The following is a 27,925-nucleotide window of genomic DNA, read 5'->3' as shown; positions in this document are numbered from 1 at the left end:
ACTGAAGATTGGTCGTGCTAAGTCAGGGGCCCTGAAAGCAATTGGAGTGCTACCCTGAGTTGTACCTTCAGATCATCTAGCCAGGTCCTCCTCCACCCTGGTAGAAACCTGGAAGACTCCCACACACACACACACACACACACACCAAGGAAAAAAACTACTTTCCTTCGCCAACTTGGTTCACTTGGAGACCCTACGCGGGAAAGTTCTACCCGGGTTGCTATCAAGGGATGATGATGCCACAGGGCTTGAGCCCAGGGTGAGTTTCACTTCCTGGCACCTTTCTTCAAAGGGGTATCCTTCCATCCTTCAACCTCTCACGCAAAGGCCAACTTAACCCACGTAAACCAATCAGTGGCTCAGAAAAAATGCAGGGTCTCAAAATAAATTGGAAAGTTTATTAAGGTGGAGTAGAATTCTGCAGATTGAACTTCCCAGCCAGAATCACTTTTAAGATCGCTTTCGTTTTCAGAGATTTCTCCCCCCGCCCCACTTTGAACCGTTTGCACGTTCGCAAAAGAAATCAGTTCTACTTTACAAATACTTTGGACCAGATCACACCCACAAGATTTCAGCAAGTCTGTCTCTTCTTGGGAGGGGGGAAAAAAAAAATTGATAAATTGAAAGTGATAGCCAGCTTTCTCTACCAAGTTTGGCTCCCCTCACTTCCGGTCCGCTTACAGCCAATGATCCAGTTGTGCCTGATCATTTAAGACTCCGTCCTCTGCTCTTAAGACATGAGATGAACTGGCCGTGATAAAGACGGCACGAAAATCACGCGGAACGTGTCCCCATTTGGCTGCGCAAGACAAACAAAAAAATGTATGTTTTCCTGGCAGATTTCCTCTTGAAATTTCCAAACTAGGATGACATTCCAGCCTCCATGGAAAACATGAGGCAAGTGGAAATTCAGGGTTGTGCACGGGCAAAGCAGCAAAGCAATTCTGCACTGGGAGGGCGTGTGTGTGTGTGTGTGTGTGGTTTGTTCAGCATCTAACTCTGAGAAGGAGCCGGGAAACAAACATCCTAGATGGCTTGTTTGAAAGAGGCTCGGAGAACTGCAGGTGGTTGGTGGGTCTGCAGCCCAGATCTAGGCTCTGCTGGAAGAAATGCTCGCATTTGGGGACGTGACCAACCCAAAACTTCTCTTCCCCCTCGAAACCAGAAGGCACCAGTTCAAAATAAAGTGTCGGCCTCCCAAAACTGGGGTTTTACAGTATGGCTTTTAAATTCCAGGGTCTATTTAAACAGGAGAACAGGAAACTATACAATAGTGCCTTGCAAGCCCCCCCCCCTCGAAAGCCAGAACCCTGTCCCTCCCCCCAATTCAGTTTGTGGCCACAACAGCAAACAAAATGCCATTTAAAAGAACATGGCGACAGTGAAGTTCTCCAGCAGTCCACAGAGTGGGAAGAAATCTTCCTTATTGTGACACTATTGTGCTTCAGCTGTTCCAAGCATTTGATTCTCTCCCTCTCTTGAGCCTTGTGATATTGCAGGGGGCAGGAAGGGAGTCCGAGAGACCTGAGCAGCTCTTGTCTTGATCTTTACCGCCACCCCATCCATCAGGTAGCACCAAACGAGTCTCTTGAGTAACATGCTTGTTGTTGGGATGGGGAGAAGAAACGGGACCCCCAGTCCCTCTGCATCCACTTTCTCGCAGAAAACGATCCCGCCCGGGATTTCTGCCGCAGCTCCAGCGGTGCCATGAGCTCGTGCGGTTCCTTTCTGTGCCAAGGGGGGGGGCAGTGCCAGTCTGCCTGCCTGGTCCTCTTCCCCCGGGGGCCGGGATTTAAAGCAGCCATTCCAGCTACAACGTCCCCAGGCAGGAGCAGCAGCGAGCATGAATGGCACAATTAGGGAAGCCCCCAAATACCAAAAAAAAACAGTCCCACCAAAACGGTGGGGGGGGGGGAGATTGTCCCATGAATCTTTCTCTCTGCCCCCACTTTAAAGTGCTGAGATAGAGCGACTGGAAGAAGGAAGGAGGGACACGAAAGCTAGAAAGAACAGGGGGGGAAAGACAGAGAAAGGAAGGGCTGGCATGGAAAGGCAGACCCTGCCCACGCCAGAGAGCCTGGGGGAGGGGCACCACCTCTTATCTTGCCTCAGAGACAGACAAAAAGACCACCACCACAAAGCGTAAAGCGGAAGCTAACGAGCCTTCGTGCCACGTTTCGGTGTAACTGGATCGTGAGTTCACACCTTTAGCGAGCCGTTTCCTCCGTGGCTGGTAGTTCAGAGCCGCTGAGCAGAAGTTGGTTAGTTGCTTGGCTTTTTAAGCCCAACTTTCCAGGGAGAGCTAGTGGGCAGAATCCGCTCTGGGGGGTAAGGATTGTGACCTGCTCCTTCCTTGACCTCCAGCCCACCCCTCCACCCCCCAATATGCTTTCAAGGTAAAGGTCAACCTCCCCCTGGGGCCTCCAACCTGGAAGAGGAACTCATGCAGAAAGCAGTTTTCGGAAGGATACCTGAGCCAAAACATTATCCATATTATACACACATAAATTCCTACATAGATAACTTCCCGGTTGGGGTTTTTTTTTTCCCCTTTTCCCCATAATTAAATTTTCACATTTTTCTCCCTGCATTGCTGCAGATAAGTTAAGAAAATATATATATATATATATTTACCATCCCATCCAGCTTCTCCCCCAGTTTGTAACAGGGCACAAATTCCTCCCCCTCGGGGATCAGGAGGGCAGTAACACTGTTTTCGAGGGAGCATCGTCCCTTTCCCACCCCCACCTGCAGCTGTGGAATGAAGTCACAGCCCCAGGGGCGTTGGCACAGGGCCGCCTTTTCCCTCCTGAAGGGCCTCTCCCGCCCAGAGGTGGAGCGGAGTGGAGCTAGTTTTCGGGTGCTCCCTGGGTCGAAGCGAGCCCCACTTGCCTGTCCCTTGCTTGGGTGCCCCTTTCTGGAGAGGAGGCAGTGGTTCTGGAGAGACACCCCCCCTTCCCTCACGTACAATTCCTCCAGGAAGCCCCTTTCACCAGGAATGTCGCTCCGCCTTCCACACGCCTCCCCTTGGGGTCCCAGGAATCGGGCCTGTGAATGGCTGACGGCTTCGGTTTATGCCGATGGCCTGATGGGGAGCGGGTGGGCCTCCGTGTTGAAGACATACTGGTCCAGGTTGATCAAGTTGACGTCGTCCGAAAAGAGCAAGAAAAAATACTTGAGGGTTTCGCCCAGGAAAAAGCTCTCCATTTTGTCTCTCGGCTCCGGGTTGCTGGGGCTCTGGACGTTGTCGATGGACGTGTAGCCTCCAGTTGGGACCTGGGTGGAAGAACCCATGTGTGAAGTCAGAAGGCCACCAAGGTTCACCATTGTTTTAGGATATGTACAGAATAACCCTTGAGTAACAAGGATATATGCACATGGAAACGTTTATGAGAGTAGTTATGAATAATTATTCAGCCACACACAGCTACACTGAACTGAGTTAAAGTTTATTTTAAGAAATAGCACAGTCCAATAAACGGTCCAGGTCATATATGTTTTACAGTCGAAAGAATATCCAATTACAAAGTCTTCTTACCGGTTGCCTTTGTCATTTCCAGTAAACAAAAATATCAAAGTATAAGCACAGCTTACCAATCAGAACATACTACAAATCAATCACGCCTGCCCTGCCCCAAAGCTCAGACTTACCCGGGTGTACTGGTTGAAGCTCTGCAAGATCTCCCAGCCCCAATCCTGGTACTTCTTATCGCCGGTGAACCGGTAGAGGTAGAAGAGGCTCTCCACTGTCTCGGGACGCAGCAGATTGTGCCTGTCAGCCGTCTGGGCAAAGAAGAGCAGAAGGGGAGCTGAAGGGCATGGCTACCCCGTGGGTGACTCGGATGCCCGCCTCATTCAGGGCGGGCTGTGAATCAGGAGGCTAGTCTCCTCTGTTTGGTGCTCCGGGGACCCAAAGGTAGGATCAGCCCTGCTGAACCGCTGACCTTAATTTCCACGTCCTTCCGGTCCTTTTGTGGGTGCGTGTTGAAGTGGACAATTTCAGGGCTCAGGCCGGTCTCCACTTGGGCGTACATCTGGTAGCAGGTTTCTGCCAGCTCCGCCGCCAGGGTCAGGTGATCTGCAGGGAGCCCGTTGTGAGCCCCGAGAGCCAGCACGCCAGGCAGGAAGCAGACCAGGTGATCCTGCTCCGGAAACACAAGACGGAGGAGAGCTTGTGGGAGACCGACTTCCTCTGCTGAGCCCTGGGAAGAGCTCCTGGGCTGGGCCTCCCTGCATGCCACGCTTGGCTGGTGGCATCGCCAGCTGCCTTCCTGTCACAGATCTGAGAAAAGGGACTCCTTATTCAAAACAGAGGAACGGATGTGACAATTGAAGAGGAGGGGGAAGAGCTGCGCAGGCAGTTAGGGGCCCTCGAGAAGGCCAGGTGCTGGCAGCCCAGTAGGACTCCACGTGATCCCTGGACCGAAGGGCTGAAAACACAGCGCTTGGGAGCCTGGAATCTGCCCCGTTAAGCAAATCCATCCGCTGCCTTTCAATAACTGGGACAGGAAACATGACTCAGCAACGCTCTTGCTAAACACGGAGGGCATCTGGCTGCTGAAGAGGAAGCAAGAGCCTCGGCCGTATCACGGCCGCACACCACGAGACTCTCTGTAATTGCAAAAAAAAAGGGCGCCCCACGCTACCTCCCCCTCAAAAAAGGCTCACCATCTTCGCACTGAAGTGACCGTGAGCGAGTTCCCCGACAAAGGTCAGCCTTTTGGGATAGGATTTCCGGAGCAGGTGCCTCTTCACGCCCTCAATAGCCTTCACATAATCTTCCAGGAGCCTGTCCGGAGGGGGAGGGAGGAGAGGAAGGGGGCCATTGTTAGTGGCTGGGCTTCTTCCAAGCTGCTGCTAGCCAAGCTATGGTGCATCCCTAGGGCCCACAGAGAATGCCGCCCGTTAAGTTTTTTCTGCCTTTGGCACCCTTGCCTCATTTACAGTTATCTTCAGCCCATAAACTGAAGAGCCACCACACGTGGTGTGCGAGAACGGGCGCATGCATGGTTTCCTTTGAGAAGACCAGAAAGTATTCCTGGCTGTGAGAACGAATTAGCTGCTTCCACCCTGACTTCAATTCTACCCACATTCCATTTCTGTACCAAGCTTGCAGGGAAAAGCCCTAGAATTCTCCACGGGAAACCCTGCGGGCTTCTTATAAAAGGAAGGAAGGGGAATTCTAAAAAGGAGGAATTACTCGTTCTCCTTCTTCCCTCCCTGGATCCACTGCTTGAGCAAATACTCGTAGTAGCTGTCAGCTCGAGCCCCCAGGGTGTAGACCCCGAGGTGGGTGAACTGGCCACTGTTGGTGTTGATAAACATGGGCACCAGGCCGTCGTTCTTGCCGGAGAGGGAGTGGACGTGTCTCATCACGCTGTCCACAGCGTTCTAGGAGGCAAAGGAACACACAGTGGGCGCTTTGGCACACGGGCCCACCGGAACCAGGAAAAGCAGTATACAAACGGCGCTCTGAAATACGTGGGGCAGCCGGGATTCCCAGGGATTGGACCCAGTTCCATCCAGCCTCACCCTGTGCTGCCTTCTCTTTACCACTGACTGCAACTGAATAGCAAAGAGGCAGGCAGACTGACTGGCCCATGCTCGGTACCGTAACTGTCTATCCCAAAAAGTAAGGAAGTGCCCACTTCTTCAATTAGGTAGTTTCTTCCCCTCCGCGCCACCTCCACCCCACAGCCTAGGCCATTAAGAGGAGGGGAGGCCCAGCCAATCCACTCACCCCCGTACCTTAAATTTCTCTTCACCAGTCAGGCGCGAGAGCTCCCGGAATTCCAGCTGGATGCTGGTCACTTCGGCCACAGTGCTGTCGGAGGTCCAGCGTGGGGGGTGGGCTGTGCCCTTCCCAATGTTGACGTCCGAAAAGGGGATCTTGGAAGGGGTGTTGAAGGCGGGCATGAGCCTGCTCCCGATGTCTTTCTGAACACGGGGGGGAGAGAAATTGCACAAGGGTAAGCAGGGAGGGAGAGAAAGGAAAGCGATCGATCGTTCTTAGGGGCTGGGAGAGAGGAGAGAGCGATCCAGAGGCCCCCCACCCACCCCACCCCAATCGTTCTCAGGAGGGCAGGGACCCTCCGGGGGTCTCCAGAGGTGAGCAAGGTACCTACTGCTTTTTCCAGGAAGAGGCTGTCCCCAGACAAGTGGTAAGTGCTCAGCAGGCCCCCCAGGATACGAATGGCGCTCTCAAAGAGATTGACGTCCACGTCTTTCTGGAAGTCCAGCTCCTTGGCGACCCACTCTCGGGCTTCTTGGAACTCTGCATTAGGGAAAAGGACGGCCAGAAGCTTGAGCCAACTTCTCCCAGGCAGGGAAGGAAAAGCACCTGCCCAAGCACCTGCCTCCAAATCCCACCTACTCTGAGAGAGAAGCCCCAGGCCCTGGCCAGGCTTCCTTCCTTTATCTTTCTTTCTTTCTTTCTTTCTTTCTTTCTTTCTTTCTTTCTTTCTTTCTTTCTTTCTTTCTTTCTTTCTTTCTTTCTTTCTTTTTTTTCTTTCTTTCTTTCTTTCTTTCTTTCTTTCTTTCTTTCTTTCTTTTCTTTCTTTTTTTCTCTCTCTCTCTCTCCCACTCTATCTCTCGCTTTCTCTCTCTCTCTCTCTCCCTCGCTCCCTCCCCTCCATTTCTCTCTCCCCTCTCTCCCACTCTATCTCTCGCTTTCTCTCTCTCTCTCCCTCCCTCCCCTTTCTCTCTCCCTCCCTCTCTTCCATTCTATCTCTTGCTTTCTCTCTCTCCCTCTCTCCCTTTCTCTCTCTCTCTCCCACTCTCTCTCTCTTTCTCTCTCTCTCTCCCCTTTCTTTCCCTCTCTCTCTCCCTCCCTCTCCCTCTCCCTCTCCCACTCTCCCTCTCTCTCTCTCTTCTCTCTCTCTCTCTCTCTCCTTTCTCTCTCCCTCTCTCTCTTTTCTCTCCTCCCCCTCCTCTCCCTCTCTCTCTCTGCAAACAGGCGCCCCCCCAGAGACAGCTGCCTCGACGTAACAAGGGTGATGCTTTTTGTGGGCGGGCGAAGGCTGAGAAGAAAGAAGGGAGCCTGCTCTGCCTGCAACCTTCTCTAGATGCCCCCTGGGGGTGGGAAGGAAGGCCGAGCAAACCGACAGGCCAGGCCACAGACCTGCCTTTAAGCCCAAGATCCACATGGTGTCCAGCGCGTCGATGAGCGTCAGTCCGAGGCCAAACCACTCGTTGAAGGTCTTGGAGACGGGCTTCAGCTCGTCGTGGCCCCAGGCAAACTCCTTGTAACCTTTCCAGGCGTGGCGGAAGGCTTCGATCACTGCCAGCTGCCGCTTATTGAGGGGCACTGAAACAGGAAGGGAAAACGCTCTTGAGGCATCAGGAAAAGGTGGGCTGCCACACCAGCAAAGACACGTCCCCCAACCCCTCCGGGCAGCCATCTGGGTTAAGCTGAGCCCTGCCCACTACCTGGCTCTTTCTGGTCTTCGGATGCCACGGCAGAAGGCCTGCCTGGGTGGTTTATTTTCTTGGAAGGCGGCTCGGGGCTCGGGTTGGGCTCTATCACGGCTCCTCTCCAACTGCAGAAAGAGGATTATTGCTTTCCCTCCTCTGTGGGCATCCACTACACTACAACTGACGGCACACACACACACACACACACATCCCGGTCGTAGGAGAGCGTTCTCCGGCAACTTCCCTGCCAATCAGCCCAAATGGGCAGTGCTTATTGTGGGCACGGCTCCCAGACCTCTATTGGAGTTGACACCTTCAACCTGCTTGTCCAGCGCCCCATCTTTCCTACATTACTAAAACATGCCAGGGGGCAGGAGCCCAAAACAGTCCGAGGCTAAACGGAGAGAAGCAAGCAGCTCACCTAATGACGGCCTTATCCGGGTTGTGCCCCTGACCTGCCTGGCCAGGTTTTCCCTCTGCTCTGACAGCTTCTTCCTGGGACCTGGCCTCCGTCTCCCTCCAAGGGGGCCGGATCTGCAGATTCGGAGGCCCTCGACGGGCAGGAATCTGTTTCGGAGGTTTCTGGAGAAAAACAAACAAACAAGGGAATCGGTTCGTGGGCAGGAGTGGAGAAATCACCGCTGGAAACCTAAATGCTTCAAAGGAAGCAGGGGGGGAAAAGGAGAATCCCTCCAGCTGTGTTGGACCGCTACTTGGCCCAAGGTAGGTGACACAGTTCAGTCAGCAAAGGCTGGTCTGACGGGCATCAGTCCGGTTACAAAAAGTCCTTCCAGATAGAAAAGTTCAAAGGCCAGATTGATAAACAAGGACAGCCAGATACGGCTGAGCTGCCTAAAGGCTTCTAACCTGCCCCTAAGCTTACAATAAGATGATATTGGGGGGTGGGTTGAGGAAGGGGGAATTACTTGAGGTGAAAAGTCCCTGAGACTGGCATCGGCTTTCTGGGGTATCGGGAGAATCGCCTGATTTGCTGGATTCAATCCAGGGATCTCAAGGTCAGCCTTCTGCTCCTCCAAAGATCTGCTGGTTGCACCTGCACAGAGAAATTAATTGCAAGGAACCTGATGCAATGGGGTGAAACCAGCCACTGAGAGCAGTGCTAACACTTACGGTTTGTTAAAGAAAAAAAACACTAAATCATTTCCTTCTGTGAAATCTTCTTGTTCCCATACAAATTTTTTTTAAAAAAATATGCAACGAAAGCAATGCTTGGAAGTTTGGGAACACAGTAGCTTGAAAAGCTGGGACACACATTTTAATTCCTAAACATAATTTGTCACAGCAGCACCACAAAGTAGAATGACCTTTTATTTGAAAATAAGTCCCAAGTAACTCCGGAGACAGGTGGTGCTCCTGAGTAGACGAGATGGAAGGTTGTGGTTATAGCTGTTTCAAAAGCAAGTGATTTCTATTAGGCAACAATAACTGAAGGAAGAAAAACTAGCAGAAACTTACTTTTCCACGGGTCGGCCATATTTGCATACGTCTTGATTCCACAGACAACCAGAAAGGCAAAAAGGAAGAGGATGATGCTCCGCTGAAGGCGAGACAGCTGCTTCCATTTCTGAAGGAGAACAGGGCGAAAGGAACCTTCAGCCTGCGAACACGTTTGCAGGGAGGCTAACCCTGATCCTAGCCACATACCTCCCTGTTGTCTTTGGATGCCAAGAGCATAGGATCCTGTGGCTGGAATATTTACTTGATGCGTTTGAACTAATAGAAGAGGCATTCCACAAGAGAATCGAAAGAACAAAACACTCCCGGCTTGGTGATTGATGGAAGACAACAAAGCACCCCCTCCAAGCCCAGAGCCAACCCACATCTCCTCCATGAAATGCCTCAGGAAAGCAGCCTCTGCTCTTTCACGCCCCTTTGCGGATACCCTGATGTGACCCCTTTCCTCCTCTTAAATGAGAAAGAAATTCTTACGTACAATGCAACGCATGGGGCCTGGAACAAGGCTGCAGCTTGGCTCCCCTCTGCTTCCCCCGCGTTCAGTGGGACGGCAGCTGCCAGGCACACACAACCACTTCTCCGCTAAATGTCTCAAAGGAGAAACTCCTTGAAAGACCAGCCACAGCGGTTTCTTGCCACACCCCTAAATGCGTCTTTTCTTTTCCCGAAACGATCCAGTAACGAGAAAACGCACCTGCCACCAGCCTCATCTACTGACTAAGCAATGGTCTTGGCTATTCTGGCAGGGAACATTTCTCTGAAAAAAACAAATTAAAACTAGCTCAGTGGAGGCAAAGTCTGTGCATTTCTAGCCACGCTTGAGGGTGATGTGCTGTTTTCAGGATCAAAGGCAGCACAGAGTTTTGAACAATGTATGTTATTGGGTAACCGCTGATACACTCAGAGGCAACAAACTGGATTTTATGGTATGTGAGTTCCTGAACTTGATGGATTCTTAGTCCACCCATCTTGTCCTTTAGTCTTAAAGAGAAGGACGCAACTGCCATGTTCAGATGCAATCTAAAGTTGTGTTAAATTTATATTTTACCGACACATAAATAAAGGAAGACTAGTATAGATCTATTTCAAGCTATTTAGCTCTAAATAGCTTGAAATAGATCTATACTAGTCTCCCTTTACTTCTTTGTTGGTAAAACTTAAAGACAAACATAGTTCGTCACGAAAGCGACTGGATTGGGGCTGAAAGGCGAAAGCGGAAGCAGTATGTGCTCCGTCCCATATTTGGGTAGATCAGGTTGCCCTGATGGACCGGTTTCACCAGGAAAAGAACACTTAATCTCTCCCCTGGTATAGCCGACAAAGCAAAGAGAGCCCATGATTTAGAGGTCAATACATCCACCTAATATGCAAAAGTAGCCCGGGTTCGAATCCCAGAAAGGGTATGGCTAGCTGACGAGAGCTAAATAGCTTGAAACAGATCTAGACTAGTCTACTTCTTTGTGGGTAAAATATAAATTCAACACCAAAACAGTTTGTCGTGAAAGCGACTGCCTGCAAAGGACCCTGGATTGGGGCTGGAAGGAGAAAGCGGAAGCAGTACGTGCTCCGTCTCATCTTTGGCTAGACCAAGTTGCCCTGATAAGAACCTGTCTCAAGAGTTAGCAAGATCCTGAGGATCCTAAAGCTGCCCGAAACCTTTCACCAGGCACCATGGGATCTTTGATAGGCAGCCAATAGGGGCCCTTCGACGCTGGATTCATGGTGGCTTAACTAGCCCTGTTCCAGTCCGTGGAGGAAATGGGTTTACTCTGTGTGTGTGTGTGTGTGTGTGTGTGTGTGTGGGAGAGAGAGAGAGAGGGAGGGAGGGGGAGAGAAAGCGAGAGATAGAGTGGGGGAGAGAGAGAGAGAGGGAGAGAAAGGGAGGGGAGATGGAGGGAGCGAGGGAGCGAGGGAGAGAGAGAGAAAGCGAGATAGAGTGGGAGAGAGAGAGGGAGGGAGAGAGAGGGGGAGAGAGAAAGGGAGGGGGCGAGAGAGAGTGGGAGAGAGGGAGGGGATAGAGAGAAAGCGAGAGATAGAGTGGGAGAGAGGGAGGGAGAGGGAGGGAGAGAGAAAGCAGAGATAGAGTGTGGGAGAGAGAGAGAGAGAGAGAGAGAGGGAGAGGGAGAGGGAGAGGGAGAGAGAGAGAGAGAGAGAGAGAGAGAGAGAGAGAGAGAGAGAGAGAGAGACTGGCAGTGATCTGAGGCCAAGCCTGCTCCAAAGCCAAACCTGCTCCAGCAACGAGACTTCCCAGTCTGCCTTTTCAGCACCGCCCCTCGGGACAGCAAACCCCGAAGCCCCACGTCAGCAGCCCTTGCCTGCACCTTGCGGGCCCGCAGGAGCGTTTCAACCCCAGGGGCCGAGGGGGTCCCCGCCCCACCCACCGCTGCACCCCCCCCAGCTCATCAGGCCAGGAAGGGCTCGACCTGTGCAGGGTTTCCTTCCCCGCGTCCTCCGCAGCTCCGCGAAGGGGCAAGTCCGCCCGGGCGCTGCAGTTCCGACCCCGCCGCCAGAGGGCGCAGGGGCAAAAGGCCGCCCCCCGCCCGCTGCCTCCCTCTAGAGGGCGCCGTGCAGCCCCTCTGCCCACCCACCCCCAGTCCCGACTCTATGGCTCCTCTCACCCGCCAGCAAGAACGTCTCCGCCAGGCCTTGCTGTTGTTGTAGCCGCCGCCGCCGCCGCCCGCCGCCTGGAACTGCCCGCCGCTGAGCGTGACCGAGATGAAATCCCGCCGCGAGGGTGACAGGAGTGGCGGCGGCGGTGGCGGCGGCGGCGAAGAGGCGGCGGCCGAGTACATGGCAGCCAACGGTTTTCCTTCAGGAGCCGCGGAGCCCCCCTCCGCCCGCCGCCATGTTTCTTCCTGTTGCTGTCCGCGGCACCGAGAGAGAGCCTAGAGCGGCCGCGCTGGGACGCCGCGGAGTTCCCTCCCCTCTTGGAGGGGTTACAGCGGCCTCTAGTGGTCCCTGGGAGACGCGCAGGAGGAGGCTGACTTGGGGTAGCCAGTCAATAGCAGGTGAGAACCGAACTTGGGCACATCACGTGACCCAAACCCCCAACTCCCGCGTGACTCTCCCTCCCCAAATTTAATATTTTGCTTCTCTTGCAGCCAGCCTGATGCTTTTTTTATTGTATGCTGCCCTTCCTGGCTGATGCTTAAGACTTCTAAGGATGAAGACAGGAGCAGAATTGGTGGAAGGTGGCATCAAAAGACATAACATGCCATTAAAACTAGCCATCTCCTTTGATCAAATCTCCATCCTACCCCTCTAAGAATGCGGAAACATAAGAAACACACCTTGCCAGAGTTGCTTTTAAAATTCACTTTAATATGAAGGAAAATTCTCAGATATCCCGTCGTCTTACCGACTTTCCTCCTCCAGAAGTAAACATGCCTTGGTTCTCAAAGCCCTCTCTTGACTCTTTCTTACTTTTTTTTTCCCCCTAAAAAGAATTGCTTTAGTTTTTAAATGAAATGTGGACCTTTTTTTCCAAAATTGGTGCTGTCCAGCTTCACCCAAAGTTTAAAATTCAGCTTTGCTTTCATCAAGTAGAAACGGAGATGGAAGGTTTTTGCCCCGCATATATTTTTCCAGCCCCTGCAAAAAAAAAGAGTTTAAAACACTGAACGTGGTAGATTGTTTTAGGACACCTCAAAGGCAGATATTTAACCCTTTTGGAGCTGAACGGAGAATAGTTTTCTGACCTCTCCAAAGTAAGAGACCAACGGTGAGATCTCGCACACAGCAGGCGGTTCCTCGTCTTGGGAAAAACTGAGAAAGACAGGAAAACAAAAACACTTAAGGCTCTCTACAAATACACAAACACAACTTATGCTGGAGGATAATAAAGATCCAAATGCATTAAAGTTTATTCCCTGGAATAACCACATCTGCTATCCGAGACACGGATAATAATTCTAGATTCTAGATTTAAATATGCATCCAGTTCAACTGAATTGCCATTGAAAATGGAGAGTTTTTTAATATTAATTGCTAATGAATCTTTTTCATGGGTGTCTGATAGATAGTTAACAGTTGTTTCAATATCCCCAGATATTAAATCTTTAAAAAATCAATATTGACTTAACTCTAAAACATTCCCATCCTACTGATAAAATAAACACTTAAGGTCAAAGCTTCGTTTGTTGAATCGGACACGCAGCCGATTCACATAATACACGAAATCAAAACCCAGCGATGGCTGCGACCCCAGGACTTCGCAGCGGGTGGAGGGGGGCAAGGGTTGCCTCTTCGCCCCTGCAAAGCCTCCTGCCCAACTGGGCTGATGAGCAGCGCACGCCCACCTCTCCTTTTCCGGGATGGGCTGTCCGCCCTGCGCCACGAATCTGCCCCCCGCCTTGATGGCCCAGCGGTAATGCTGAGAGAGAATCGAACGTCGCACTGTGGTCGGAGTGTCTCTGGCAGCCGTGTCCGCATTCTTCAGAGGGGAGAACTCCTCTTCCCTCAGGACTTCGAAGGTGACAAAGTTTCTGTCAACCCAGGAAGGAAAAGGCGGGTGCTTAAAATGGGCTGACAGATGCTTTAATTAATTAAATTACATTTATATTGCCGCCTATTCGCCCATGGTGACTCGAGGTGGCTTACACAATGTAAAACCAAATTTAAAACAAAAAATAAACAATAAAAACTAACAAAAAGAATCAAATAAATTAATAAAGTACAATACAACCAAATCTGGGGGGAAAATAAATAAAATCACCCCTCAACTCCCTCCCCGACGACAGCAGATCAGACTAGCCATTTGATGGGCTCCATCCCGCTCTGGGTTCCCCAGGCCCATATTTATATTAATTCTACACAGGTCACTTTATTTGGCGATGCCAAGCTGGTTAAGCATTTGCGGCGATGCCCACATAACTGTGGTTCACCCTCCATTCTCTTATATTATTATATATATCTGGGATACCCACAAAGCTGGATGTCACTCGCCACCTGTTTGCCGTGTGAAATTCTGGCTCGGCTGCTCGCGGTGGCAGCAGCCCTTTTTCAGTTAAACTCCCGACGCTGATCAGATTTACCTGCCCTAAGGTGAGGTTCCCCCCTGCACCATTCACGTCTGTGCAGGGACCCCTCTGAAATAAGGAGGGTCCTCAGATCAGCCGGCTGCGCAGAGGTCCTGAATTTGGAGAGGGGGATGCAATGCTTCTGCAGGCTTTATGTTAATGCAGACACTTGGAAGGCTGCATGGGCCCCCGCTCTGCCACCCGCTCCCCTCCGCAGCTGGCTGTGTCCCACTCCGGCCCAAAGAGAAGGAAAGAGAGGCACTGGACACTAACTTAGCAAATGGGAACACGTCAAACACAAACTTCTCCAGTTTTATCCCGTTGGGCTCGAGGGGATCCACCCGGCGGCCTTCCTCGTCCACGTAAGGCACTTTCTTGATGGCCACGTGGGGCACCAGCTGCGACTCGAACTGCCTGCGGAGGAAAGAAAGGACCCTGCCCAACTGGAGCTGGAACTTTCCAACCCCAGGACTGTCTCTAGGAAGCCCCCCCCCCCCCCAAACGGACCATCCTCAGCCCAGCTGGGGCCTCCCCACACCAAGTAGCAGGTGCAGCAGCCCACCCACCCTCCGAGATCGTCCCTCCAATTTACTCCCACGCAGCCTGGGAACTTTTTCCCGCCCCGGAAGGGATAAGAGCTGAATTGGGGGAATATTGGACACGGCTGTCTGGGAGGAATGAAAAGGAGAAAAGAAACTTCCGTTGTCTCATCATGTGAGTTTGGGCGGCTCCCTGAAAACCGTTTCATAATTTTAATAGTGGGAGGCATTTCGGCGGTTTGCCCAGACGCATTTTGGTTTTTTTTTTCTCCTTCTGAATAATACTCAGCTGTCTGGCGGTTTGGCAGAGCAGTTAAACCAGTGATCCCCAACCTTTTTTATGCCGTGGCCCGGTATCCCCAACCTTTTTTATGGCGCGGCCCGGTACCGGCATCAGCTGGGCGCCGCCATCTTGTTTTGATGAAAAAGTGCTTCCGGTGAGCTTTCTACCCGGAAAAGCTCACCGGAAGCACTTTTTCATCAAAACAAGATGGCAGCGCCCAGCAAACCAGCGGCCCGGTAGGACTTGTTCCACGGACCGGTACCGGTCCGCGGACCGGTGGTTGGGGACCCCTGAGTTAAACTACCTCCAACAGCCGTCAATTTCCAGATTAAAAGCAGGGATCTCCCTCCCTCCTTCTTCTTCCTGGATCCAATTAGGTGTCAAGAATCTCTCTTCTTCTTCCTCGCCTTTGGGAGCCCTCGGTGCAGATGGGGGGGCAAGGGGACTTACTCCGCCACCTCCCGAAGGAAGTCAAGGCTGAAGAAATGGTTGCAGATGTTTCCTGCCCGGTAGGCCAAGCGGCCGTCGGGATGGCGTTCCTCGGCCGTTTCCACAGCAATCTCACTGTACTCCACCACCTGAAAGGCTCCGTCCAGGCGACACACCACCCCAACAGGCTCGGCGGGGTGGGCTTTCTCCACCACCTGCAAAGGTATCAGACAGTGAGGAAGAGAGGACTTGGACAAGGACGATGCAGGGATGGGGCCAGGACCATCTGGGAGTGGGGTGCTTCCTTTGGAGCCTTCGGAGTCCAGCAGCAGCGAGGCAGAGGACCCAGGGGAGCCTATTCCCATTGTGCGTGTGTGCAGAGCTGCTAGAAGGAGAGAGCAGCTGAGGCAAAAGGGGCGACTCAGGAGTAAGGCTGGGAGGTGATTACCCCTCCCATAAGGGATAAAAGCCAGCCCTTGGCGATGTGCTATTTGCAGGAAGCAAAGAAGAATCATTAGATTCCGATTCCTCATCGAAGCCCTGGGGACTCCGGTTTGTCTTTGCTGGAACTTCCGTCAGTTTACCTTGCTAATTAAGTGAATGTCTGTTTCTTGGCAGCCTTTACAACCCTGAAAGGTGTGCTCTTATCTCAGGCAGTTGTGTTTAATAAGCTTTGGCTGGGAACGCAAATACTTCCCAGCGCCGCATCCGAAAAGGTTTGCTTCTACACACAGCATGTGTTTTCTTAATTTGAACGAAGCCTGGGTCAGAACATCGTTCATTTCGGGAGATGAGGCACCGAAAGAGGCTGAACTTAAAAACCAGGCTCGGTGGAGACCGACACCCCCCCTCACCTTGGCACCGCAATCAGCTCCTTTAGAGACACAAAAGCCAATAAAGACGGGGTCCGCCATTTTGACCAGGATGTTGTCCACGCAGTAGACGTGGAGGAACTGGACGCCCCGTCGCTGCATGTCCGCCAGGATCTTGTGGTCCACCAGGGCGCGGTACAAGCCACCGTTGCCATCTGCAACACAGGAGCAAGCGACAGCTTTCTACTCCTCCGCTGATCACGGCAGACGTTCCTGCTTACCTTCAGCTACTGTTGGGTCCATAACTCCAGAAGTGGCTTCATTGGCTGGAATTCCTATCAGAGAAACGGCAGAGAAAGTCCCGGAAGGCCCACTCAGTGCCCGAAAAGAGCCGCCCACCTGGTGCCATGGCGATCTTGCCCTTTTCCTCCAGGATCACCTTCCCGTCAAAGGTAACGGCCGGCAGCATACTTTGCTCAAACATGATCACGTTCGACTTGTCCAGGTTGAAGTAGTTATGATCTTGGAAGAACTTCTCGGTCGGCCCCAGCGTGAACTCGCTGGTCATGATGTACCTGGAAGAGGAAGCCAGATTCCTGGCCTGAGCGGATTTCCCACCCGATCCCTTCCTGCCATTGCTTGAGCCGCCCAGGGGCTGCGGGACCCACCAGGGCACCAGGCACTGCGAGCCAAACTTCTGGTCGGCCAGCTGCTCCACTTTGCGGATCCTCTCGGCCTGGATCTGGTAGAGGGTCTTGTGGCTGGGCAGGCCCACGTCGAACATGCCCTTGGGGTAGGGCACCCCCAAACGCGTGCCTTGCCCGCCCGCCAGCAGCAGCACCGCCACCTTGCCCTGGGAGATCTGGCGGAAGCCTGGAGGGCAGAAGGCACAGCTGGCACCACCTCTCCGGAGAGAGACCCCCCCCACCCTCAGCTCCCTTGTCAGGCAGGCCCTGGGGGCACAGCACCAGGCCAGGGGGGAGATGGAGGCAAAAGGGCATCGCCAGCTGGAGGGCGCGCCCACCTTCCTCCTCCCACCGCTCCAGAGCCGCCGGGTCGCCGCTGCCGACGCTGCCCACCACCTCGGGCGGCAGGGGCTCCATGCGGCCATCCAGCTTCTCCCGGCAGGGCCGTCGCTCGCGGGCGCAGGCTTGGGCAGCCCGGCGGCAATGCTCGGCCAGCTCCTCGGGCTCCAGCAACGCCAGCGGCCTCAGCAGCGCCTCCCGCTCCGCCGACCCCAGCTCGGACCAGAAGCGCAGCAGGTGGGACTGCCCGGCGCGCTCCAGCCGGCCCCGCATCGCCTCTTCCTCCGGCGGCCCCATGGACGGGGCGCGGGGAACGGAGGCCGAAGGGCAGGAAGCGGGGAGCGCGATCCCCTCTCGCCAGTTGCCTCCCCAAAGGCCGCTCAGCTGCTGGGCTCCGCCGCGGGTCCCGCCCCGTCCGGCCAGGCGGAGCTCCCCGCCTCGAGCCAAGCCGCGGGGCGGGCCGAAGGCGGCGGGGAAGAGGCGAGGGAAGCAGCGCCGCCCCCCAAGCCTAACCCCAAGCCCCGGAGCGGCCGAGGGCGGCCCCTCCCCAGCATCTCCGGCCCGGGGGTCGCGGAGGGGAGAGCGAGCGAGCGAGCGAGCGAGCGAGAGGCGGCTCCTCCGGCCGCAGTTTCTGCTGGCCAGGCGGCTCCTCCGCTCCCGCAGCTAAATCAAACCAGCTCGCGGGACGGCTCCGCCAATGGGCGTTGAGGATTCGGTCGATCGGCCAATGAGAGGGAGGGCCGCTGACGTCACGGGGAGCCCGGTTGGCTTCTCGGCCGCCCCTTTGTCCGCCGATGGCGCCGGAGCGCAGCGCGGCGGGGCTGCCGCGGGCTTTCCTGCAGAGCCTCCGGCCGCTCTACGACATCCTGGACGAGCGGCGGCGGGGCTACGTGCACCTGCGGGAGATCGAGTCGCGCTGGCTGCAGCCGGGCGGGGAAACGGGGCCGCTGCCGCCGGGGGTCTTGGAAGGGCTGCGCCGGGCGGCGCCGGCCAGCGGCTACCTCACCTTCGAGCGCTTCGTGCTGGGGCTCCGGCTGTCGCTCCTGGGCGACGAGCGAGGAGGGGACGGCCCAGCGGAGCCCGCCGGCGGGAACCTCGCCGGCCCAGCGCCCTGCCCCGCCGCCGACGCCGCCCCCTCGCCGCCCCCGCCGCTGAAACGGGGCGCTCGGCCGGGCGGCACCGCCGCCCCTCGGAGCCTGGAGCAGAGCAGCCACGGCGGGCAGGCGGAGCAGCAGCAGCTGCCGGGCAAGCGAGCCGTTGAGGGACCCGAGCGAGGAAGGGGCTGCAGAACTTCTCCGGTCAATGGGCAGAGTCCGGCGGTTGATGGCAAGCCAGACCGACCCTCACTCGGTTTAATGGAGGAGGAGGGGGGAGAAGTCCCTGGTGGGACATGAAGGAGAAAGACCAGATTCAAGAGTGTGGGGAGGGGTTTCACTCCCAGGATCTGGGGGCTGCGCCTGGGAGAAACAGCACCCCAGATTGCAAAAGGGAAAAAAAAAAAAAAGAACAGTTTTAAATTTGGAGGAAAGAAGGGAGAAAGGGGAAGAAAGGCCCAGAATGGCGGGTTCCTGGTAGGTGGTGGGTTTACCAAGAACCCCTCCTCTTAACGTCTCCCCCTTCCTCTTCCTCTCTGCAGCAGGAGAGGCCGGTGGGACCCGGAAGCCGAAAGAGCCGCTGGAAAACGAGGGTTCTTGCAAGGAGCCCCGCAGGCAGCTGAGCAGCCGGCGGAGACACACCATCACCCACGGAGTGGACTATGAGATGGTTGGTATTCCCACTCCTGTGCCCCCCACTCCCTCCACATCCCCACCTGGCAAAAGAGCTGGCGAGACAGAGGGAGGCTACCCCCTTAGCTGGCCTGCTGGACTTACCCTTGGGTCACCTCACGCTCTGCGCTGGGAGCAATGGGAATTGTAGTTCAACGCAAATCCAGAGTGTGCCCGGCTGGGAGAGGGGAGTTGTGGGGATGAAAGGAAGGGCCGGCTGCTGATGGCCTTGCCCCCCTCCGTGTCTCCTGGCAGCTGAAGCAGATGAAGGAGCTGGAGAAGGAGAAGGACTTCCTGCTGCAGGGCCTGGAGCTGGTGGAGGAGGCCCGGGGCTGGTACCACCAGCAGCTCCATCGCCTGCAGGGGCACCAGAAGCAGCTGGCACGGAGCAAAGGTCGCCAGGTGAGGGCAAGAGGCAGGCTGGGGGAACCTGGAGCCATCTCCCAGGAGGTGGGGGGGCTGGCCAGCCTACTCGGAGGGGGGCCAATGGGGACCCAACCACAGACCCTTCCCCTTTTCCTCAGCAGGAAGAGGGAGGCCGGACGCAGCTCAGCCATCTCTTCCCGCAAGTGCAGGAGCTGAACCAATGCCTCTGGCAGCTGCTTTCCCTCTCTGCCAAGGTGAGGAGCCCAGTGCAGTGGGGTTGGGGTGGGTGGGAAGAGTTACCCTGCCATAAGATGAGTGCAAATAAAATAAATCGTAGAAATAAAATAAAATAAACTTCGCTGGCATTTGCCCTGCTGTTGTTGTGGTTAGCCGGCAGCAGGTGTGGACGGCTGAGGAGAGCGAGGACTCAGATGAGGGGCCAGGACCATTAGGGAGTGGACTGCTGCCTTCAGAGATTGTGGGGGCTGGCAGCAGCGATGAGGAGGTTCCCGAGGAGCCTGTGCCAAGTGCGGGTGCACGCAGGATTGCTCGCGGGAAAGAGCAGCGGCAACAGTACAGGCAACTCGGGAGCAAGGCTGCAAGGTCCCTCCTTCAAGAAGATAAAAGCCAGCCGTGAAACGAACGTTCTTTGCAGAAGGCAAAGACGTTTTGAAACTCAGCCTCGTGCACATTCCAGTATGCTGAGTTTGTATTTGAAGATTCTTATTTTGCAAATTATTTCTCGTCAGTTATCTTTTGGCAAGTCTTGCCCAATTTGGCAAGGCTTGTGCTTATCACAGCTAATTATTTTGTAAAAGCATTACGAGGTCTCTGTTCCTTTTGGATGGTGTTTGATTTGTTGGAAAAGGGCGTGGGTCAGAACATCTGCCCATAACGACTAGAAACCTGTTACTCACTAAACCCCCTTTCACTTCAGCCTGGGAACTCAAGCCCTGCCGCCTCGCACAGCCCGCCTGCCACCCTCCTGGGCCCCTCTCCACCTGTGGGGCCACAACAGACCATCCACATGTTGAAAGAACAGAACAAACTCCTCACCAAGGTCAGTGGGGGCGGGGGGAGCAGAAGCCACCTTGTACCCATCTCTTTTTTGGGGGGGGTGTGTGAAGGCCCCAACCAGCCACTTTGCTAACACCGCTTTGCCTTCCCCCACCCAGGAGGTGACGGACAAAGGCCACCGGATCACGCAGCTGGAGCAGGAGAAATCTGCCCTCATCAAGCAGCTTTTTGGAGCTCGGGCAGAAAGTACCAAGGACAGCAACCAGTTGGATTCCACCTTCATTTAGCCTCTGGACACCAATGGCCTCTTTCTGTGACATTTCCCTCCCCCCCCCCTTAAGAGACTGGGGAAGTGGGACATCTCCCCTATGGGAGGGGGCTGCAGAAGAATCTGGGCACTCTCCCTCCAGCCGCCCACTTTGCAAGCTGGCCCTCCTGAACCCCACGGCCAGCAGGGGGTGTCGCGGCAGCATCTCTGCGAAAGGATATCCTCAATGGACACTTGGCAGGGTTCAGGAGTAGGGCGGAGGACCCCCACTGCCCCTGCCCCAAGGAAACCTCCTCCCTGACTGCAACACTCCTAGAGGGTCAAAACCATGTGTAGCACCCCGTGAGACCCCCAGGGGTCCAGATTCCTACCACTTAGGAATAAACACGGACTCTCTTTTGTGCCTTTGGGTGAATTGGGCTTTTTTTTTTTTAATTATTTTTTTAATGGCTGACATTTCCATGCTGCCCTACTCCAAACTGTGCCCGCGGAAGGGCATGTATGTGTGTGCACTTCCTCTGTGTAACAGAAAACCTTCACAATCTGCTTGGTTTCCTTCGTGCTGGGAGGGAAGCCTTCCTCCCCCCCTCTCCAGTGTGTTCAGCTGAAGGGCTGCTTACAACTAGCTGTTTTTCATTATAAGAGGAAGCTGCCAAAGGATTTGGGACTCTGACTTTCCTGCCAGTTGCTATGTTTACAAATAAACACTGTGCGTAGTTTTCTTTTTCTGCGTAGCATTTTTGAGGATGTTTTTTTTTTCTAAATACAGTACATGTGTTAGTATTGTCACTGTGCAGATCCAAAATAAAAAAAAAAGGTTAAACCTTATTTTTGCTGTTGCTTATATATTAGTGCCTGGCATCAGATCAAAAGGAGCCCGGAGGGGCTTTAGCCTGAAATCAGATGCCCAAAAGAAAAGTTGGATATGGCTGAGTGCTCAAGAGACGCTGATAAAAGTTAAAATCCAAAATTCTGGCCACAGGAGAGCTTTTTCCTCCAGAAGGAAGCAAGGACCAAGTTAAAGATCTGTGTTCAATCAACTGGATCACTTATTTTTTAAAAATGAGCTTGTTCGGGGATTTAAGAGGGCTGCTCTGCCAGAAAGTAATCTTGGATGGACTTTTTAAAGTTATGAATAGATAGAATTCTTTACTGGCCAAGTGTGATTGGACACACAAGGAATTTGTCTTGGTGCAAATGCTCTCAGTGTACATAAAAGAAAAGATACATTTGTCAAGAGCCAAGAATCATCAGGTACAACGCTTAATAATAGTCATAGGGTACAATAAGAATAGAATTGGAAGTAGAATAGAATAGAATAGAAGAAATAGAATAGAATAGAATAGAAGAAATGGAATAGAATAGAATAGAATGGAATAGAATAGAATAGAATAGAATAGAATTCTTTATTGGCCAAGTGTGATTAGATACACATGGAATTTGTCTTTGGTGCAAATGCTCTCAGTGTACATAAAAGAAAAGATACATTCATCAATAGTCAAGAATCAAAGTACAACCCTTAAAGGGGTTATAGGGTCATAGGGTACAATAAGCAATCAAAGTTGTCAGTATTTTTGCACTGAATTTTGGGAAGGTGGGGGAGATGTGGGCTAAACCTAGCAGGCTACCGACCAGCTGCTCATTCCTGGAAAAACAATGGTGTTTTTTTTTTTTTTTTTTTTGTATTTTCAGTGCAAGGCAGGGACCTTCTGAGGAAAAGGAGAAAGAAAGAGGCCCAGTTTGGGTAAGAGATCCAAACCTTCAACTCTCTTCAGCTTCTCCATACAATGAGCGTCAAGGCGGGAGGGTCATGTGTCACAGGCAAACATCCAGAATCAACCGTGGATGGCTTGCTCTGGCTCCAGAGACCAGATCTCTTTGTCCTTCCAGGCCTGCTGGGTGGGGTGGGGGCTGGTTGAAGGTCCACAGTCCCGCCCCACTCAAATGTGCTTATGGCTTAACCGCGTGTTGCAAGACTTTGCCAGGAAGGGATCTCTCTTCAATGTCCTTTTGTTTCTGGTGTTTTGCAACATCTTCCTCTGTTTTATCAGCAGCCAAAGAGAATCCAGGGGGAATGACCGGGATCCCACCTGGTTTGTGGCCCCTTTCTTAATTCTGCGGCAACCAGAGGGGGACCAACATGGGCCAGGCTCTAGCCCAGATGTGCTATGAAGGACCTCCTGCATCACGCTAAGCCACAAACCCACTGTGATGACCCAGAGTGTACCACAAACGTAACAAAATCCAAAACGTAAATAAATGTCCTTTAATGCTTCCAACTTGGCCCCACTGTTCAATAATACTCAGTTGGAGATAAAACGGACTCAAAAATAGTCTTCAAAAGAAAGCAATACAGTCCGAACTTAATGAGCAGATAGAGGTGAAATTAAAAAAACCAAACAAACTACAATGACAACATTTCCACAACTGAACAGGAGTAGTATTTACCAAATTCAAGGAGATAACAAGGCACAGTCTGTTAGAAGGACGCCAACCAAGATAACTTCAGACCAAAATAAAACATGCTTTGTTTCCAGCGTTTGCCAGCATGCGGGTCCAAATTCTTATGCAGTTCTCACAGCTGCAGCCCATGAAGAGGATCAAGACCCTCTCCTCCCCGGTAGACCATGTCTCTCCCTTATCCTCTCCTCCCTGTGTGCCCGAGGATGGATAGGGGATGGTCCTGGGTCCTCCTCTGACCGGCCAGCCAGACTCTGCCCTTCCCCAGCCTCCTCCACAACCTCCGGAGCCACACTTCCACTCCCTGTTGGCTGTTCCTCCTCTCCCTCAGAGTCAGTCTCCACCAGGGGCATGACACCCACACAATGAAGCCAAGACAAAACTCAGAACATCTGGGATGACATTCTAACTAGAGTAATCCCTTTCCCAGACAAACCCCAAGATCACCAAGGAGAGGTGAATGGGTGGGAGCCCACGCAGGGCTGAAGACACCTGGAGCCCTTTGCCCACCTTTTGCCTCAATCTGCAGCATCCTTTTGTTGTTTTGCCCTCTGAAGGAAGCCAGGAATGGTGGATTATACCAGTAAACGAGGATATTTGCGGTTGATGATGTTATCTAGTTTGGGTAAGGAAACCTCTGCAAGAAAACCACAGAGCTAAGAAAGCACCAAAGACCCCCACCGTTGATTCTACATTTGACACTTGCTACCACACACAGGAAGAAGGAGTCTAAGAGAAGAACGCAACGCACGTGTTCTAAAGCTGCAGAACGTCTGCTCTCTTTACCAGCCCTCAAGGCTGTGAGGTCAGGGCAGCCTTTTAACCGAAGGAGCCCCTTTTATGGCTAAGTGGCTCTCGGGGGATTTAAGGCTGTGGGGGACCCTGCTGGGCTCCCAAAGGGGACAGAAACTGAGCTTGAACTAAGTCGTGATAAGGCCCCAGAACCCACCCACCCTCCGTTCCTTGTTCATGCCTTCCATCCTCTGGGAAATTCATCCTTCACTGCAAAATCCCCAGATACAGGAAGCTGCCTTTTGCCAGACCAGCAATTCTTCATCCATCCCCTTTGCTCCTTCCTGGAAAGGAGACTCTCGAAGGAAAAGTTGACAGTGGTGTAGCAAAACCCTGCAGGTGCTACTTTGAGGGAGCAGGAGGGAGAAGCCCCCTCTTTGGTAAGTTCTGGGAAATCTAGGGTGGGTTCTGCCCTGCTGACCGCAGACCCTCTGAGAATGGTCCTCCACGTTCTTCCTCCCTTTTTTTAAAGAAACAGAAAGTGACTACTTTATTGGCCAAGTGTGGTTAGGCATACCAACATGCCTACCGTCCCTGTCCTATTGTTTCATTCTATTTTTCTTATATGTTTCCGTTTCACGTATTCATAACTATGTTTATACTTATACCTGCTATCTTATCATCGCTTGACAAATTAAGATAAATAAAATAAAATAAAATACCAGGAGTTTGTCTCCGATGCAGACGCTCTCTGTGTACATGCAAAGCAACAAAGTAATCATAATGCCAATAAAAGGGGATACTAGAGAGAAGATGACCATAATAATACTGCAGTCATACTATCCGGGTAAATCTACCCGTTGGGGGCTTGATTGCATCTGAGCATGGAGGAGCCCTGACCATCCACAAAACCTTTAGCGCATACATTCCCTGACTTACTGCCTGACCGTCATTTGAGAAGGCATTCCAGATGTTCAGTCTGGAAGGAGCCAGTTCGGCAGAGCCAGACTTAATGCAGGAATCTGGACTCCCACCCCATCACCCCCCCAACTCAAATTCCCTTGTTCTCTTGGCTTCCTCCGCTCCTAAGTTCAGGTTGAGGGCAGAGACCCACAGGGTGCCTCCTATCCAATGGTCTAATGTTGCTTTGGCTTTGCGCCTGTTTCGTATAACCTCCGATGTTTTGCTAAAGTCAGAATGAGTCTTACCCTTCTCTTCTTCCCGGAATTCAGGAAGAAAAAGAAAATTCACAGTGGCGACTGTTATGAAGAAATGTCCTCCTTGCGAGTCTTTCTTGACCAAATTCTATTTATTTATTTTTATTTATTGATTTGATTTGTCAATCGCTTACAAGATACAGGTATAAGAATAAACATAGTTTTGAATACATGAGATGGATACATATAAGAAAAATAAAAAAGAAACAATAGGACAGGGACGGTAGGCACGATTGGTGCGCTTATGCACGCCCCCTGCAGACCTCTTAGGAAAGAGTTGAGGTCAATAGTAGACAGTCTAAGGTTAAAGTTTGAGGGGTTTGGGGAAAACCAACCCAGGTTGGTCTTTCTTTTGTTGGTGGGCAACTTGAAGGCATCTGACCAACCTTCCTGGAAGCCTTTGGGTCAGGCTGCTTCAATCCTGCCCCAGTTGGGGCATTTCTGCCCAGATGCTCCTTGTCTCCTTGGATGTGGTCAGTCACTGAGGATAATCATCTTTTGTCTCAGAGAAATTAGCCTCAAAAGACCCCTTGGACTTCTGTCTAAGTGGAAATGCCAAGACAGGGCACCCCAGGCACTTTTGGAAGTGTTTCTGCTTCCAAATTGTTTCCATAGAAACATTAATGTTTTGTGTGTCTGGCATCTAATTTTGAAAGAAGGGAACAAACTAGAGAGTATGAGGGAACTCGCTATTATTAGTAATTTCTTTATCCACCAAATCTCACGGGGGGGGGGGGCTATTTTATGCTACAAAGGTTGGTTTGTTCTCCTTCTTTGCTCAGTGAGTTGGCATGGAGGGCATGAGGAGCCTTTGCCCCATCCAGCTGCAGAGAGGCTGGTTGCAGGGCTGGTAAAAACGTCTCTCTTGAAGTCAAGGACTTCAAGCAGGCTCCGTTGCTGGACCCCGCAAGGGCGACGTAAGAGGCAGGGCCTTCTTGGGGAAGGCCCATGCTGTCTGGCAGCCTGCTTGGAGCGGCACTCTTAGCGTGCTTGGAAAGAACGCCAACGGGCAAGGAGTCTTTGGCATCCGGAAAGAACCCCCAAACAGGCCCTCAACTCAGGAGCAAGCTTTCCGGAGATTCCAGTCCAAAAGGGCGACTTTACAGCAGAAGCTTCAATGAAGGTTTAGCTGTTTGTTTCCCGGATTGGCTAAGCGGCAAGTGGGCAGGCGCACAATCACAGCCAGGCTGCCGTTTGCCAACCTTCCAAGAACTTCAAGCCATCTGGAGAGACGATTTCTCAAGACTCTTTTCTGCTGCTTCTCCTCTCTCTAATTCTGCAAAATCCCCAAGGGCTCCGATTGCTTTGTAAATACAGACAGAAGCAAACCCCCTCTCCCCCCCTCCCTCCTCCTCTCTCTCTCTCTCTCTAATTCTGCAAAATCCTCATGGCCTCCAATTGCTTTGTAAATAGAGACAGAAGCAAACCCCCTCTCTCTCCCTCCCTCCCTCTCTTTCTCTCTCTCTCTCTTCTTTCTCTCTCTAATTCTGCAAAATCCTCATGGCCTCCAATTGCTTTGTAAATACAGAAACAAACCCCCCCTCTTTCTCTCTCTCTCTCCCCCCCTCTCTGCAGCTTGCTTTGTTCCTCAAGTGGACTTGAGACTCTGGGAATCTCCGGTGGTAAAAGGCTTATTTCTAGAAGGGGGGAAAAATCGAAAGTGCATGTCCAGCTCCAGCTTAGAGGAGAGAGGAGAGAAACGCACAAGTGTCCAGTAGTGAAGAGCTCCCTGGGAGTCCCAGGCACGGGGCTGGCTTTGCTTGGCCTGGGGAAATGAGCTCAGGGCCTCCCTGGCACACTGCACCCAACAAGCCTCCTTGCTCCCTTTCCCCAGTGGTGGGAGGTGGGGGGACTGAGGATGGAAATGGAGGCTGGGGGACTAAGAGAGTTGGGTGTCAAAGACCTGGCAGCTGCATTCACACAATAGCTGAAACTTGGATAGGGCTGATCCTGGGGTGCCAACTCCAAAGGTGGGTTAACCTCTCTCAGGTTGTCTTGCAGCGCCCTCCCCCACACCCCTATTCAGTCCTGGGGAGGTAGGCTGCTGCTCCGCGTGGAGGTTCGTCAGAGCTGCGGTTTCCAAGGAGGAAGAGGGAGCCTCTCCACGCCTCCTCTTCCTCCTCCTTCTGGCGGCAGATTGGGTAACTTGGCCTCTCGGAGGAGGAGGAGGAGGGAGGCTCACCTGCCTCGCCTCCCGGGTCAGCCCTTCCCCGGGCTGCGAAGGAGGCGGCGCTTCGGGGCTCCTGGCTTTGCTTTCGGCTCCGGCTCGGGAGCGGAGAAGGAGCAGGGACGGCGGCGGCAGCATGAGCCCCAAAAAGGCGGTGGTAGCGGCGCTGGGCGCGCTGTGCCTGGTGGCCGTGGCGGGACTCGTCTTGCTCTGCGTGCCCACCAAGGACGTGCTGGACCCGCCCGCCTTCAAGGTAAGGCGAGCCCGCAGCGCCGCCGGGCACCGCGCGACCCCCGGGCTCTGCAGCCGAGCGCCGCCGGGACGGGAGGCGAGGGGCTCCCCGGCGCCGTCCTGCGCCCACCGCCGGCTGAGCGCTCACCCCGATCTCTCCTGCTCCTTTTGGCCGGGCGGGGGTCGTCCCGAGAGTTGCGGGCAGGTGGGCGCGCGAAGGTTTGGGGCGCCGGAGCCGAACGGATTTCCCTGCTCGGGCGGTGCTGAAAGGCCCCCTCCACCCCCGGCCACTGGGAGGGGGCGGCCCTTCCCCTTTCGCCTCCGGGCTCCTGGGGGCAGCCCCCACCCCCGCAGAGGGGGCTGGCCTTGGCCTCGCTAGGGTTGCTACCCAGCCCTGCCGGGGTGAAGGGTGTCCCCGCGGGGGTTTTCGGCTTCATGCTGCTTTTTCTGAACCTGTTTGACTGGCACAAGTGGGAGGCCGGTGGTGGGGTCGGCGTATTTGTGGGGAAGGGATCTTTTCCTGGGTGGCCCTTTGGAGGGGGTGGGCGTGCAGGCTGCCTTTGTCTTGCAAGTCTCTTTTGGGGGCCTCCCGACTTTTATATCCTGCCAGGGCGGGGGTGGAAGAGCCTCGTGAGAGGACTCCGCTTGACACGCGCTTGTCCTCTGCAAGCAGCGCCGGAGATCTGGGCTTTGGCCAGCGGTGCTG

General features: G+C 53.4%; 4 protein-coding genes across 6 annotated transcripts in view; 2 read left to right on the top strand and 2 right to left on the bottom strand.

Moving 5' to 3' along the window:
• Positions 1-381: 381 nt before the first annotated feature.
• MAN1B1 (mannosidase alpha class 1B member 1) lies at positions 382-11,767 on the bottom strand. 2 transcript variants are annotated; one of them, XM_026685843.2, is made up of 13 exons: positions 11,508-11,767; positions 8,890-8,998; positions 8,340-8,467; positions 7,835-7,995; positions 7,429-7,538; positions 7,121-7,306; positions 6,126-6,274; positions 5,749-5,937; positions 5,201-5,391; positions 4,669-4,789; positions 3,945-4,142; positions 3,652-3,783; positions 382-3,276 (listed from the first exon to the last, which is right to left on the bottom strand). In XM_026685843.2, exons 1-13 carry the CDS (start codon positions 11,679-11,681, stop codon positions 3,073-3,075), a joined length of 2,052 nt encoding a protein of 683 aa, XP_026541628.2. In that variant the 5' UTR covers positions 11,682-11,767; the 3' UTR covers positions 382-3,072. The 2 variants fall into 2 exon arrangements, with proteins under 2 accessions (XP_026541628.2, XP_087800064.1); XM_087943938.1 differs by lacking the exon at positions 11,508-11,767 and adding an exon at positions 9,368-9,646.
• A 422-nt stretch (positions 11,768-12,189) lies between these two features.
• Positions 12,190-17,665, bottom strand: UAP1L1 (UDP-N-acetylglucosamine pyrophosphorylase 1 like 1). 2 transcript variants are annotated; one of them, XM_026685846.2, is made up of 9 exons: positions 16,995-17,665; positions 16,639-16,843; positions 16,370-16,545; positions 16,013-16,185; positions 15,180-15,373; positions 14,181-14,321; positions 13,188-13,373; positions 12,588-12,654; positions 12,190-12,480 (listed from the first exon to the last, which is right to left on the bottom strand). In XM_026685846.2, exons 1-9 carry the CDS (start codon positions 17,290-17,292, stop codon positions 12,406-12,408), a joined length of 1,515 nt encoding a protein of 504 aa, XP_026541631.2. In that variant the 5' UTR covers positions 17,293-17,665; the 3' UTR covers positions 12,190-12,405. The 2 variants fall into 2 exon arrangements, with proteins under 2 accessions (XP_026541631.2, XP_087800065.1); XM_087943939.1 differs by lacking the exon at positions 14,181-14,321.
• Positions 17,666-17,671: 6 nt separating this feature from the next.
• SAPCD2 (suppressor APC domain containing 2) lies at positions 17,672-21,144 on the top strand. The gene is made up of 6 exons (XM_087944269.1): positions 17,672-18,378; positions 18,632-18,759; positions 19,017-19,163; positions 19,289-19,381; positions 20,065-20,187; positions 20,303-21,144. The coding sequence occupies exons 1-6, from the start codon at positions 17,790-17,792 to the stop codon at positions 20,429-20,431; spliced, it is 1,209 nt and encodes a 402-aa protein (XP_087800395.1). The 5' UTR covers positions 17,672-17,789; the 3' UTR covers positions 20,432-21,144.
• A 5,823-nt stretch (positions 21,145-26,967) lies between these two features.
• The window catches only part of ENTPD2 (ectonucleoside triphosphate diphosphohydrolase 2), a 19,507-nt gene continuing 18,549 nt past the window's right edge, over positions 26,968-27,925 (top strand). The window contains exon 1 of the mRNA XM_087943918.1: positions 26,968-27,241. Coding sequence (XP_087800044.1) covers positions 27,125-27,241 — 117 coding nt within the window. The 5' untranslated portion in view covers positions 26,968-27,124. The remainder of the gene's footprint in view (positions 27,242-27,925) is intronic.

This window comes from Notechis scutatus, chromosome 15, assembly GCF_049901735.1.
Source record: "Notechis scutatus isolate UNSWTSFEM ecotype Mainland chromosome 15, rNotScu1.2, whole genome shotgun sequence".
NCBI classification, from domain to species: Eukaryota; Metazoa; Chordata; class Lepidosauria; order Squamata; family Elapidae; genus Notechis; species Notechis scutatus.
Note: the sequence above shows the minus strand (reverse complement) of the source record. Positions and strands in the feature narration are given on the sequence as shown.

What these genes read in the sequence shown, in the direction of transcription:
- MAN1B1 (XM_026685843.2), bottom strand. Translation starts at nt 11,681, where the DNA reads ATGTACTCGGCCGCCGCCTCTTCGCCGCCGCCGCCACCGCCGCCGCCA. An exon ending in CCGGATAAGGCCGTCATTAG is followed by an intron (nt 7,539 to 7,834) that starts GTGAGCTGCTTG and finishes CTCTTTCTGCAG; the next exon opens with TTGGAGAGGAGCCGTGATAG. An exon ending in GTCACTTCAGTGCGAAGATG is followed by an intron (nt 4,143 to 4,668) that starts GTGAGCCTTTTT and finishes TTTCCGGAGCAG; the next exon opens with GATCACCTGGTCTGCTTCCT.
- UAP1L1 (XM_026685846.2), bottom strand. Translation starts at nt 17,292, where the DNA reads ATGGGGCCGCCGGAGGAAGAGGCGATGCGGGGCCGGCTGGAGCGCGCC. An exon ending in GACGTGTTCCCATTTGCTAA is followed by an intron (nt 13,374 to 14,180) that starts GTTAGTGTCCAG and finishes CTGGGTTGACAG; the next exon opens with AAACTTTGTCACCTTCGAAG. An exon ending in TGGTCTCTTACTTTGGAGAG is followed by an intron (nt 12,481 to 12,587) that starts GTCAGAAAACTA and finishes TTTTTTTTGCAG; the next exon opens with GGGCTGGAAAAATATATGCG.
- SAPCD2 (XM_087944269.1), top strand. Translation starts at nt 17,790, where the DNA reads ATGGCGCCGGAGCGCAGCGCGGCGGGGCTGCCGCGGGCTTTCCTGCAG. An exon ending in GGAGGGGGGAGAAGTCCCTG is followed by an intron (nt 18,379 to 18,631) that starts GTGGGACATGAA and finishes TCCTCTCTGCAG; the next exon opens with CAGGAGAGGCCGGTGGGACC. An exon ending in AGAACAAACTCCTCACCAAG is followed by an intron (nt 20,188 to 20,302) that starts GTCAGTGGGGGC and finishes TCCCCCACCCAG; the next exon opens with GAGGTGACGGACAAAGGCCA.